The sequence below is a fragment of the Eubalaena glacialis genome, chromosome 1 (assembly GCF_028564815.1).
Source record: "Eubalaena glacialis isolate mEubGla1 chromosome 1, mEubGla1.1.hap2.+ XY, whole genome shotgun sequence".
NCBI classification, from domain to species: Eukaryota; Metazoa; Chordata; class Mammalia; order Artiodactyla; family Balaenidae; genus Eubalaena; species Eubalaena glacialis.
In genome coordinates this window covers 126,859,809-126,873,087 of record NC_083716.1, presented here as the reverse complement: position 1 = coordinate 126,873,087, position 13,279 = coordinate 126,859,809, and the positions used below count along the sequence as shown (strand labels likewise).

Genomic DNA, 13,279 nt, shown 5'->3' with positions numbered 1-13,279 from the left:
GCGGCTGCGCCGTGGGGCCTGGGCGTGTGCTCTGAAATCCCGGCTGGTTCTTGGGCCGGGAGTCCGGCGGCGCTTGAAAAAAGAGAAGAACCTTCCTCTGTCGCAGTCGCGCGCCACATCCTCTATTTTCCTGTAGCGTCGATCTGCGCAGTCTCGTAGGCTCCCGACTCCCAAGTCCCCGACGGACAGCCTCCGCCCAACGGGCGGCTCTGGGAAGGACCTACCTGGGAAAGGGTGCATAAGAAATGTTTCCCCCGCCCCCCCCCCCCCCCCCCGCCTACGTTTGTACCGCACTTCAGTTCTTTTTTCCTACATTATCTCGTTTGAATCCTACGACCACGCAGGCCGTGGGTTTTTTTTTTTAATTGCTTGCCAAAGGTTATTTGATTAGCAACCAGAGGAGCTGACTTTCTAAACTAGGTTTGGAGTCCCTATCTGTAGTGTGTTTTCAAATCACTCTGTGATTTGAAAGAGAAGGTTAAAGAGAAGCAGATAGTGTAAAAGGAACTGAGTTAAAAAGTTATCAGTGTTTAATATGGTAACACCGCACATATCTATTGATTAACTCTTTATCCTGTCCATGCAAGAAATTTTGCAGACTGGGAGTCGGTGGGTCTCTGGCTCTGAGCCAGGAGCGCCTAATGTGTGTGAATAAAGTTGCTAAGTTTTAAATTTTAGCTATTTGCCAAAGATACAGCGTACAGGAAGACATACTTTTTTTTTTTGCATTGTTATATCAGGATTCCTTTTTAAATTAATTTTTATTGGAGTATAGTTGCTTTACAATGTTGTGTTAGTTTCTGCTGTACAGCAAAGTGAATCAGCTATAAGTATACATATATCCCCTCTTTTTTGGATTTCCTTCCCATTTAGGTCACCACAGAGCATTGAGAAGAGTTCCCTGTGCTCTACAGTAGGTTCTCATTAGTTATCTGTTTTATACATAGTAGTGTATACGTGCAGGAAGTCATACTTCGAAAGCAATTAATACTACTTTTCATTGAGTTCTTGATTATATCTCCAGGCTTTTGTCATTGTTTCGGGGCTCCCATGCTCAAGGTACTAATATACCTTGGCTCTGCCTGCCCCCGTCAGGCCACAGTGTTGAGCTGTTGATTTGGTAGGCAGCTATCATGAACGGTTGTCTAGCTTCTTACCTACCTTGCCTCACATCTTAGGCTGCTTAGAAGTTCCAGGATAGATTGACTTAAAGCAGCATTTAAAAAGTGTCTACCTCCAACGCTCATTCATGATAAAAGCTCTAACAAACTAGGAAAAAAGGAGAACTTCTTCAACTTGATGAAGAACATTTATAAAAACTTTACAGCTAGCATCATACTTAATGGTGAGAAACTAGAAGCTTTCCTGCTAAGGCATGGATGTCCCCGTCACTGCTCTTTTCAACGTTGTATTATAAGTCCTGTAAGAAAAGGAAATCAAAGCTAAGCAGATTGGGAAGAAAGAAATAAAACTGACTTTGTTCACGGATAACATAATTGTTCATGTAGAAAATCTCAGAGTACTAAAAAAACTGGAACTAGTAAGTGGCTATAGCAGGTTTATAATATACAAGAGTCAATTGCTTTCCTGTATACCAGCAACATATAATTGAAATTTGCAGTTAAAAACATAATACCATTTACAAAAAGTAATACTTAGGTATGAATCTAAAATATGTACAGGATCTGTATACAGAAAACAACAAAACTCTGATTAAGGAAATCAAAGTAGATATAAGTGGAAGGATATTCTGGGTTCATGGATTCGAAGATTTAGTATCATTAGATGTCAGTTCTTCCCAACTTGATCTGTAGATTCAAATGCAATCCCAATAAAAAAATTTAGAAAGTTATTTTGTAGATATGTGCAAATCGATTCTAAAGTTTATATGGAAAGGTAAAAGATCCAAAATAGCCAACACAGTACCAGAGAAGCTGAACTGACTTTACCCGACCTCAAAGCTACAGTACCAAAGACAGCGTTTGCTGGCAAAAGAATAGACACATACATCAGTGGAACAGAATAGGGAGCCTGGGAATAGATCCACACAAACATGGTCAACTGATCTTTGACAAAGGAGCAAAGGTAATTCAATTGAGAGAAGATAGTCTTTTCAACAAATAGTGCTGGAACAACTGGACATGTGTATGGAAAAAAAAGAATCGAGACACAGATCTCACAACTTTCACAAAAATTAACTCTAAGTAGATCATACCCCTAAATGTAAAGTGCAGAACTTTAAAACCTCTGGAAGATAACATAGGAGAAAATGGAGGTGACCTTGTGTTTGGCAGTGAGGTTTTTTTTTTTTTAATTTTTATTGGAGTATAGTTGATTCACAGTGCTGTGTTAGCTTCAGGTGTATAGCAAAGTGAATCAGTCATACATATATCCACTCTTTTTTTAGATTCTTTTCCCATATAGGCCGTTACAGAATTGAGCAGAGTTCCTTGTGCTGTACAGCAGGTCCCCTCTAGTTATTTATTCTATATATAGTAGTGTGCATATGTCAATCCCAACTCATCCCTCCCCCACCCCACTTGTCCCCTGGCAACCCTAAGTTTGTTTTCCACATCTGTGACTCTACTTCTGTTATGTAAGTAAGGTCACTTGTACCCTTTTCTTAGATTCCACATATAAGCGATATCATATGATATTTGTCTTTCTGTGTCTGACTTAAATTCACTCAGTATGACAATCTCTAGGTCCATCCATGTTGCAGCAAATGGCATTATTTTGTTCTTTTATATTGCTGAGTAATATTCCATTGTTATATATGTACCACATCTTCTTTATCCATTCTTCTGTTGATGGACATTAGCTTGCTTCCATGTCCTGGCTACTGTAAATAGTGCTGCAATGAACATTGGGGTGCATGTATCTTTTCAAATTATGGTTTTCTCCAGGTATATGCCTAGGAGTGGGATTGCTGGTCATATAGTAGCTCTATTTTTATTTTTTAAAAATATTTATTTATTTATTTGGCTGCGGCAGTTCTTGTTTGCGGCACACAGGATCTTCGTTGCAGCATGCAGAAATCTTCGTTGCGGCGTGGGCTCTTTGTTGCAGTGTGCAGGCTTCACTGTAGTTGTGGTGGGCTCCAGAGTGTGCAGCCTCAGTAGTTGCAGCACGTGGGCTCTCTAATTGTGGCACATAGGCTCTAGAGTGCACAGGCTCACTGGTTGCAGTGCGCGGGCTTAGTTGCCCCACGCGTGTGGGATCTTAGTTCGCCGACCAGGGATTGAACCCGTGTCCCTTGCATTGGAAGGCAGATTCTTTTTTTTTTTTTTTTTTTTTATTTATTTATTTAATTTTAGTTCATTTTAATTTTATTTTATTTGTAATTTTATTTATTTATTTATGGCTGTGTTGGGTCTTCGTTTCTGTGCGAGGGCTTTCTCTGGTTGCGGCGAGAAGGGGCCACTCCTCATCGCGGTGCACGGGCCTCTCACTACTGCGGCCTCTCTTGTTGCGGAGCACAGGCTCCAGACGCGCAGGCTCAGTAATTGTGGCTCACGGGCCCAGTTGCTCCGCGGCATGTGGGATCCTCCCAGACCAGGGCTCGAACCCGTGTCCCCTGCACCGGCAGGCAGACTCTCAACCACTGCGCCACCAGGGAAGCCCCGGAAGGCAGATTCTTAACCACTGGACCACCAGGGAAGTCCCCAGTAGCTCTATTTTTAGTTTTTTAAGGAACCTCCATACTGTTCTCCATAGTGGCTGTACCAGTCTACCTTCCCACCAACAGTGTAGGAGGGTTCCCTTTTCTCCACACCCTCTCCAGCATTTATTGTGTGTAGATTTTTTGATGATGGCCATCATCGGTGATAGGTGATACCTCATTGTAGTTTCGATTTGCATTTCTCTAATAATTAGTGATGTTGAGCATCTTTTCATGTGCTTTTTTTGGCCATCTGTATGTCTTCTTTGGAGAAATGTCTATTTAGATCTTCCACCCATTTTTTGATTGGGTTGTTTGTTTTTCTGATATTGAGCTGTATGAGCTGTTTGCATATTTTGGAGATTAATCCCTTGTTGGTTGCTTTGTTTGCAAATATTTTCTCCCATACTGAGGTTGTCTTTTTGTATTGTTTATGGTTTCCGTTGCTGTGCAAAAGCTTTTCAGTTTACTTGATCCCATTTGTTTATTTTTGTTTCTATTTGTATTACTCTAGGAGGTGGATCAAAAAAGATCTTGCTGCGATTTGTGTTCTGCCTATGTTTTCTTCTAAGAGTTTGATAGTGGCAAGCCTTACATTTAGGTCTTTAATCCACTTTGAGTTTACTTTTGTGTATGGTGTTAGGGAGTGTTCTAGTTTCATTCTTTTACGTATAGCTGTCCAGTTTTCCCAGCACCACTTATTGAAGAGACTGTCTTTTCTCCATTGTATATTCTTGCCTCCTTTGTCATAGATTAGGTGACCCTGGGTGCATGGGTTTATCTCTGGACTTTCTATCCTGTTCCATTGATCTATATTTCTGTTTTTGTGCCAGTACCATGCTGCTTTTTTTTTCCCCAAGTTTTTTTTTTAATGTGGACCATTTTTTTTTCTTCTTTTTTTTAAATTATAACAAAATTTTTATTTCTTTTTAATGTGTACCATTTTTAAAGTCTTTATTGAATGTGTTACAATGTTGCTTCTGTTTTATGTTTCGGTTTTTTGGCCCCAAGGCATGTGGGATCTTAGCTCCCTGACCAGGGATCAAACCCGCACCCCCTTCATTGGAAGGCGAAGTCTTAACCACTGGACTGCCAGGGAAGTCCCTACCATGCTTTTTTGATGGCTGTAGCTTTGTAGGTAGTCTGAAGTCAGGGAGCCTGATTCCTCAAACTCCATTTTTCTTTCTCAAAATTGCTTTGGCTATTTGGGGTCTTTTGTGTTTCCATACAAATTGTAACATTTTTTGTTCTCATTCTTTGAAAAATGCTGTTGGTAATTTGCTAGGGATTGCATTGAATCTGTAGATTGCTTTGGGTAATAGAGTCATTTTCACAGTATCGATTCTTCTAATCCAAGAACATGGTATATCTCCATCTGTTTGTGTCATCTTTGGTTTCTTTCATCAGTATCTTACAGTTTTTTGAGTACAGGTCTTTTGCCTCCTTAGGTAGGTTTATTCCTAGGTATTTTATTCTTTTTGATGTGATGGTAAATGGGATTGTTTCCTTAATTTCTCTTTTTGATCTTTTGTTGTTAGTGTATAGGAATGCAAGAGATTTCTGTGTATTAATTTTGTATCCTGCAACTCTACCAAATTCATTGATTAGCTCTAGTAGTTTTCTGGGAGCATCTTTAGGATTTTCTATGTATAGTATCATGTCATCTGCAAACAGTGACAGTTTTACTTCTTCTTTTCCAATTTGGATTCCTTTTATTTATTATTCTTCTCTGCCATGGCTAGGACTTCCAAAATTATGTTGAATAAAGTGGTGAGCGTGGACATCCTTGTCTTGTTCCTGATCTTAGAGGAAATGCTTTCAGTGTTTCACCACTGAGAATGATGTTTACTGTGGACTTATCGTATATGGCCTTTATTATGTTGAGGTAGGTTCCCTCTATGCCCACTTTCTGGAGAGTTTTTATCATAAATAGGTGTTGAATTTTGTCAGAAGCGTTTTCTGCATCTATTGAGATGATCATATGGTTTTTATTCTTCAGTTTGTTAATATAGTGTATCACATTGATTGACTTGCGTGTATGGAAGAATCCTTGCATCCCTGGGATAAATCCCACTTGATCATGGTGTATAATCCTTTTAATGTGTTGTTGGATTCTGTTTGCTAGTATTTTGTTGAGGATTTTTGCGTCTGTGTTCATCAGTGATATTGGCCTGTAATTTTCTTTTTTTGTGATATCTTTGTCTGGTTTTGGTATCAGGGAGATGATGGACTCATAGAATGAGCTTGAGAGTGTTCTTTTGTCTGCAGTTTTTTGCAGTGGTTTGAGAAGGAGAGGTGTTAACTCTTCTCTAAATGTTTGATAAAATTTGCCTGTGAAGCAGTCTGGTCCTGAACTTTTGTTTGTTGGAAGATTTTTAATCAGAGTTTCAATTTCAGTACTTGTGATTGGTCTGTTCATATTTTCTATTTCTTTCTGGTTCAGTCTTTGAAGACTGTACCTTTCTAAGAATTTGTCCATTTCTTCCAGTTTGTCCATTTTATTGTCATAGGCAATGAGTTTTTAGATACAACACCAAAAGATGATCTATGAAAGAAAAAATTAAGTTGGACTTCATTAAAATAAAAGACCTCTGCTCTGTGAAAGGCACTGTTAATAGTGAAAATACAAGGAGAAAGTCTTGGCAAAACACATATCTAATAAAGGGCTTGTATCCCAAATATGCAAAGAACTCGTAAAACTCAGTAAGAAAACAAAGAACCCAATTTAAAAATAGGCAAAGGATCTGAACAGATACTTCACAAAGAAGATATACAGATGGTAAATAGACATATGAGAAGATGTTTGACATCATATATCGTATGGGTATTCTTAGTAGTAGTTTATAATTGCAAAAGCTTGGAAGTATGACTGTCCATGAATTGAGGATTGGATGATTTGATACGTTTATGCAATAAAATACTAGTCAGCTCTTAAAAAGAAGAAGGCATCAAAGTGCTGAAAGAAGAAAAGCTACCAACCAAGAATACTCTACCAAAAAAAGCTATGCTTCAGAGTTGAAGGAGAGAGAAAGAGTTTTCCAGACAAGCAAAAGCTAACAGAGTTCATCACCACTAGACTGGCCTTACAAGAAATGTTAAAAGGACTTATTTAAGCTGAAACAAGAGGGTGCTAATTAGTTGCAGGAAAACATATGAAAGTATAAATCTTACTAGGAAAGGTAAATATGCAGTAAAAATCAGAATAATTTAAAGTTGTAAACGTGGTAGGTTAATCACTTACAAAGCTTGTATGAGATAAAAAGACGTAAGTAGTAAAAAAAAGCTATAACTACAATACTTTGCTAAGAGATACACAAGATAAAAAGACGTAAATTGTGACATCAAAAACATAAAACATTGGCGGAGAGGGAATAAAAATACAGAGTTCTATAATGCATCCAAACTTAAGTTATCAACTTAAAATAGACTGGTATAAAAAGAAGGCAGGGTCTTCCCTGGTGGTGCAGTGGTTAAGAATCCGCCTGCCAGTGCAGGGGACACGGGTTCAAGCCCTGGTCCGGGAGGATCCCACATGCCGCGGAGCAGCTAGGCCCGTGCACCACAGCTGCTGAGCCCGTGTGCCACAACTGCTGAGGCCCGCGTGCCTAGAGCCCATGCTCTGCAACAAGGGAAGCCACCACAATGGGAAGCCTGTGCACCGCAACGAGGAGTGGCTCCTGCTCCCTGCAACTAGAGGAAGCCCGCGCACAGCAATGAAGAGCCAACGCAGCCAAAAATAGATAAATAAATTTATTTTAAAAATAAATAAAAATTAAAAAGGATACCTTTAAAAAAAAAAAAAAAGGCAGCTTTTATGTGGAAGGACCACCAAGGTATTAAGTAGGAAAAAAAAAGGAAGATACTACTGTTTGGGTAAAATGAACAAAGGAATATGTACATGTAAGTGCTTGTATGATTATAGAATTTCTTTTAATTTGTTTATTTTCTGCGACACACACACACACACACACACACACACACACACACACTGTATTTTATTTTTACAAGAGATAAATAGACTGACACCAAGCATTGTATATGGATGACCACAACAAAAGCAACAATGATTGCAATTACCAAACACAAAACACACTCATACTGTGTCATAATATTGACATTCAGTCCAGTAATCGTCCACTGTAACAGCTCCTTTACTTTGCAGTGAAAATTGATTTGTATATTTTTTGCCTCTGAGTCCTTGTGGGTTTTTTTTTTTATTATTCAAACAGAAAGTCACAGAAATTATAATCATCCTCATCAGTTCACTCAGTCCCATGTAATTAATTTTTTTTTCATCTTGATCTTTTGTTAGCACTTTTATGAATTCATCAGTTTTCCATTAGAGTTCTGAAAATGCTTATTCATTCAGTTCAGCAGTATAGTCAGTTACCAGAAACCTGTACTTGTCAGAGTCTTTTCCGTGAATTCCTTGAAGATGAAACCCTTTTATAGGAACATATTTGTATAGATTTTCTTTACAAGAATACACATATACACACAACAGGTAAAATTGGTTCCCACTGGGAGACACACATTGAATTTGATATTTTTGAACTCTTCTAACATGTTCATGTATTGACTTTTCAAAAATAAACAAAATTTTTTATTAGGTACCTAATAAAAGTGCGTAGTGTTTTATATTCAGAAATGAAGAGTTCAATTCACTTTTGTTCAATTTTGATTGTAAAGAAGCCTCAGAATGGTGTCTGTAAGCTAAAAAAATATGAAGTGGGTATTTATTTCAATTAAGTTAATCTTAAGTGATTGAATATACATTTTTTTTGAATTTTTGAATTTTATTTATTTTTTTATACAGCAGGTTCTTATTAGTCATCCATTTAGTACACATCAGTGTATACATGTCATTCCCAATCTCCCAATTCATCATACCACCACCCCCACCCACCGCCGCTTTCCCCCCTTGGTGTCCATATGTTTGTTCTCTACATCTGTGTCTCAATTTCTGCCCTGTAAACCGGTTCATCTGTACCATTTTTCTAGGTTCCACATATATGTGTTAATGTATGATGTTTGTTTTTCTCTTTCTGACTTACTTCACTCTGTATGACAGCCTCTAGATCCATCCACGTCTCTACAAGTGACTCAATTTTGTTCCTTTTTATGGCTGAGTAATACTCCATTCTATATATGTACCATATCTTCTTTATCCATTCGCCTGTCGATGGGCATTTAGGTTGCTTCCATGACCTGGCTATTGTAAATAGTGCTGCAATGAACATTGAGGTGCATGTGTCTTTTTGAATTATGGTTTTCTCTGGGTATATGCCCAGTAGTGGGATTGCTGGGTCACATAGTAATTCTATTTTTAGTTTAATAAGGAAACTCCATACTGTTCTCCATAGTGGCTGTATCAATTTACATTCCCACCAACAGTGCAAGAGGGTGCCCTTTTCTCTACACCCTCTGCAGCATTTGTTGTTTGTAGATTTTCTGATGATGCCCGTTCTAACTGGTGTGAGGTGATACCTCATTGTAGTTTTGATTTGCATTTCTCTAATAATTAGTGATGTTGAGCAGCTTTTCATGTGCTTCTTGGCCATCTGAATGTCTTCTTTGGAGCAATGTCTATTTAGGTCTTCTGCCCATTTTTGGATTGGGTTGTTTGTTTTTTTAATATTGAGCTTCATGAGCTGTTTATATATTTTGGAGATTGATCCTTTGTCCATTGATTTGTTTGCAAATATTTTCTCCCATTCTGAGGGTTGTCTTTTGGTCTTGTTTATGGTTTCCTTTGCTGTGCAAAAGCTTTGAAGTTTCATTAGGTCCCATTTGTTTGTTTTTGTTTTTATTTCCATTTCTCTAGGAGGTGGGTCAAAAAGGATCTTGCTGTGATTTATGTCATAGAGTGTTCTGCCTATGTTTTCCTCTAAAAGTTTTATAGTGTCTGGCCTTATATTTAGGTCTCTAATCCATTTTGAGTTTATTTTTGTGTGTGGTGTTACGGAGTGTTCTAATTTCATTCTTTTCCATGTAGCTGTCCAGTTTTCCCAGCAGCACTTATTGAAGAGACTGTCTTTTCTCCATTGTATATCCTTGCCTCCTTTGTCATAGATTAGTTGACCATAGGTGCGTGGGTTTATCTCTGGGCTTTCTATCTTGTTCCATTGATCCATATTTCTGTTTTTCTGCCAGTACGATATTGTCTTGATTACTGTAGCTTTGTAGTATAGTCTGAAGTCAGGGAGTCTGATTCCTGCAGCTCCCTTTTTTCCCCCCAAGACTGCTTTGGCTATTTGGGGTCTTTTGTGTCTCCATACAAATTTTAAGATTTTTTGTTCTAGTTCTGTAAAAAATGCCATTGGTAATTTGATAGGACTTGCATTGAATGTGTAGATTGCTTTGGGTAGTATAGTCATTTTCACAATATTGACTCTTCCAATCCAAGAACATGGTATATCTCTCCATCTGTTGGTATCAGTGTCTTATAGTTTTCTGCATACAGGTCTTTTGTGTCCCTAGGTAGGTTTATTCCTAGGTATTTTATTCTTTTTGTTGCAATGGTAAATGGGAGTGTTTCCTTAATTTCTCTTTCAGATTTTTCATCATTAGTGTATGGGAATGCAAGAGATTTCTGTGCATTAATTTTGTATCCTGCAACTTTACCAAATTCATTGATTAGCTCTAGTAGTATTCTTGTGGCATCTGTAGAATTCTCTATGTATAGTATCATCTCATCTGCAAACAGTGACAGTTTTACTTTTTCTTTTCCAATTTGGATTCCTTTTATTTCTTTTTCTTCTCTGATTGCTATGGCTAGGACTTCCAAAACTATGTTGAGTAATAGTGGTGAGAATGGACATCCTTATCTTGTTCCTGATCTTAGAGGAAATGCTTTCAGTTTTTCACCATTGAGAATGATGTTTGTTGTGGGTTTGTTGTATACGGCCTTTATTATGTTGAAGTAGGTTCCCTCTATGCCCACTTTCTGGAGAGTTTTTATCATAAATGGGTGTTGAATTTTGTCAAAAGCTTTTTCTGCATTTATTGAGATGATCATATGGTTTTTATTCTTCAGTTTGTTAATATGGTGTATCACATTGATTGATCTGCGTGTATTGAAGAATCCTTGCATCCCTGGGATAAATCCCACTTGATCATGGTGTGTGATCCTTTGAATGTGTTGTTGGATTCTGTTTGCTAGTATTTTGTTGAGGATTTTTGCATCTATATTCATCAGTGATATTGGTCTGTAATTTTCTTTTTTTGTAGTATCTTTGTCTGGTTTTGGTATCAGGGTGATGGTAGCCTCATAGTATGAGTTTAGGAGTGTTCCTTCCTCTGCAATTTTTTGGAAGAGTTTGAGTAGGATGGTTGTTAGCTCTTCTCTAAATGTTTGATAGAATTCACCTGTGAAGCCAACTGGTCCCAGACTTTTGTTTGTTGGAAGATTTTGTTTTGTTGTTTGTTTAAAAAAATTTTTGTTTTAATTAATTAATTTTATTTATTTTTTTATTGGCTGCATCGGGTCTTTGTTGCTGCGCATGGGCTTTCTCTAGTTGCAGGGAGTGGGGGCTACTCTTCGTTGCGGTGCGCGCAGCCTTCTCATTGCGGTGGCTTCTTTTGTTGCAGAGCACAGGCTCTAGGCACGCAGGCTTCAGTAGTCGTGGCGCACGGGTTCAGTAGTTGTGGCTCGCGGGCTCTAGAGCGCAGGTTCAGTAGCTGTGGAGCATGGGCTTAGTTGCTCCGCGGCATGTGGGATCTTCCCAGACCAGGGCTCGAACCCGTGTCCCCTGCATCGGCAGGTGGATTCTTGACCACTGTGCCATCAGGGAAGCCCTGTTGGAAGATTTTTAATCACAGTTTCAATTTCATTACTTGTGATTGGTCTGTTCATATTTTCTATTTCTTCCTGGTTCAGTCTTGGAAGGTTATACCTTTCTAAGAATTTGTCCATTTCTTCCAGGTTGTCCATTTTATTGGCATAGAGTTGCTTGTAGTAATCTCTTAGGATGCTTTGTATTTCTGCGGTGTCTTTTGTAACGTCTCCTTTTTCATTTCTAATTTTATTGATTTGAGTCCTCTCCCTCTTTTTCTTGATGAGTCTGGCTAATGGTTATTAATTTTGTATATCTTCTCAAAGTACCAGCTTTTAGTTTTATTGATCTTTGCTATTGTTTTGTTTCTATTTCATTTATTTCTGCTCTGATCTTTATGATTTCTTTCCTTCTGCTAACTTTGGGTTTTGTTCGTTCTTCTTTCTCTAGTTCTTTTAGGTGTAAGGTTAGATTGTTTATTTGAGATTTTTCTTGTTTCTTGAGGTAGGCTTGTATAGTTATAAACTTCCCTCTTAGAACTGCTTTTGCTGCATCCCATAGGTTTTGGATCATCGTGTTTTCATTATCATTTGTCTCTAGGTATTTTCTGATTTCCTCTTTGATTTCTTCAGTGATCTCTTGGTTATTTAGCAAGGTATTGTTTAGCCTGCATGTGTTTGTGTTTTTTATGTTTTTTTCCCTGTAATTCATTTCTAATCTCATAGCGTTGTGGTCAGAAAAGATGCTTGATATCATTTCAGTTTTCTTAAATTTCCCGAGGCTTGATTTGTGACCCAAGATGTGATGTATCCTGGAGAATGTTCTGTGCACACTTCAGAAGAAAGTGTAATCTGCTGTTTTGGGATGGAATGTCCTATAAATATCAATGAAATCTATCTGGTTTATTGTGTCATTTAAAGCTCGTGTTTCCTTATTAATTTTCTGTTTGGATGATGTGTCCATTGGTGTAAGTGAGGTGTTAAAGTCCCCCACTATTATTGTGTTACTGTCGATTTCCTCTTTTATAGCTGTTAGCAGTTGCCTTATGTATTGAGGTGCTCCTATGTTGGGTGCATATATATTTATAATTGTTATATCTTCTTCTTCGATTGATCCCTTGATCATTATGTAGGGTCCTTCTTTGTCTGTTGTAACATTCTTTATTTTAAACTCTATTTTATCTGATATGAGCATTGCTACTCCAGCTTTCTTTTGATTTGCATTTGCATGGAATATCTTTTTCCATCCCCTCACTTTCCGTCTGAATGTGTCCCTAGGTCTGAAGTGGGTCTCTTGTAGACAGCATATATATGGGTCTTGTTTTTGTATCCATTCAGCAAGTCTGTGTCTTTTGGTTGGAGCATTTAATCCATTCACGTTTAAGGTAATTATCGATATGTATGTTCCTGTTACCATTTTCTTAATTGTTTTGTGTTTGTTTTTGTAGGTCCTTTTCTTCTCTTGTGTTTCCCACTTAGAGAAGTTCCTTTAGCATTTGTTGTAGAGCTGGTTTGGTGGTACTGAATTCTCTTAGCTTTTGCTTGTCTGTAAAGCTCTTGATTTCTCCATCGAATCTGAATGCAATCCTTGCTGGGTAGAGTAATCTTGGTTGTAGTTTCTTCCCTTTCATCACTTTAAGTATATCATGCCACTCCCTTCTGGCTTGTAGAGTTTCTGCTGAGAAATCAGCTGTTAACCTTATGGGAGTTCCCTTGTATGTTATTTGTTGTTTTTCCCTTGCTGCTTTCCATAATTTTTCTTTGTCTTTAATTTTTGCCAACTTGGTTACTATGTGTCTCGGCGTGTTTCACCTTGGATTTATCCTGTATGGGACTCTCTGTGC

The 13,279-nt window shown here is 38.0% G+C and overlaps 1 protein-coding gene and 1 long non-coding RNA gene across 3 annotated transcripts in view; one reads left to right on the top strand and one right to left on the bottom strand.

Annotated features, from left to right (window-relative positions):
• The window catches only part of LOC133097555 (uncharacterized), a 130,712-nt gene that overhangs the window by 242 nt on the left and 117,191 nt on the right, over positions 1–13,279 (top strand). The window lies entirely within an intron of this gene.
• Positions 842–13,279, bottom strand: part of ACMSD (aminocarboxymuconate semialdehyde decarboxylase) — an 87,603-nt gene continuing 75,165 nt past the window's right edge. Inside the window, exon 10 of one of the 2 annotated variants that reach the window (XM_061199455.1) lies at positions 842–1,420. In XM_061199455.1, coding sequence (XP_061055438.1) covers positions 1,412–1,420 — 9 coding nt within the window. In that variant the 3' untranslated portion in view covers positions 842–1,411. Of the gene's footprint in view, positions 1,421–6,120; positions 6,207–13,279 lie in introns of those variants that run through there. The other variant, XM_061199445.1, reaches the window with a different exon arrangement.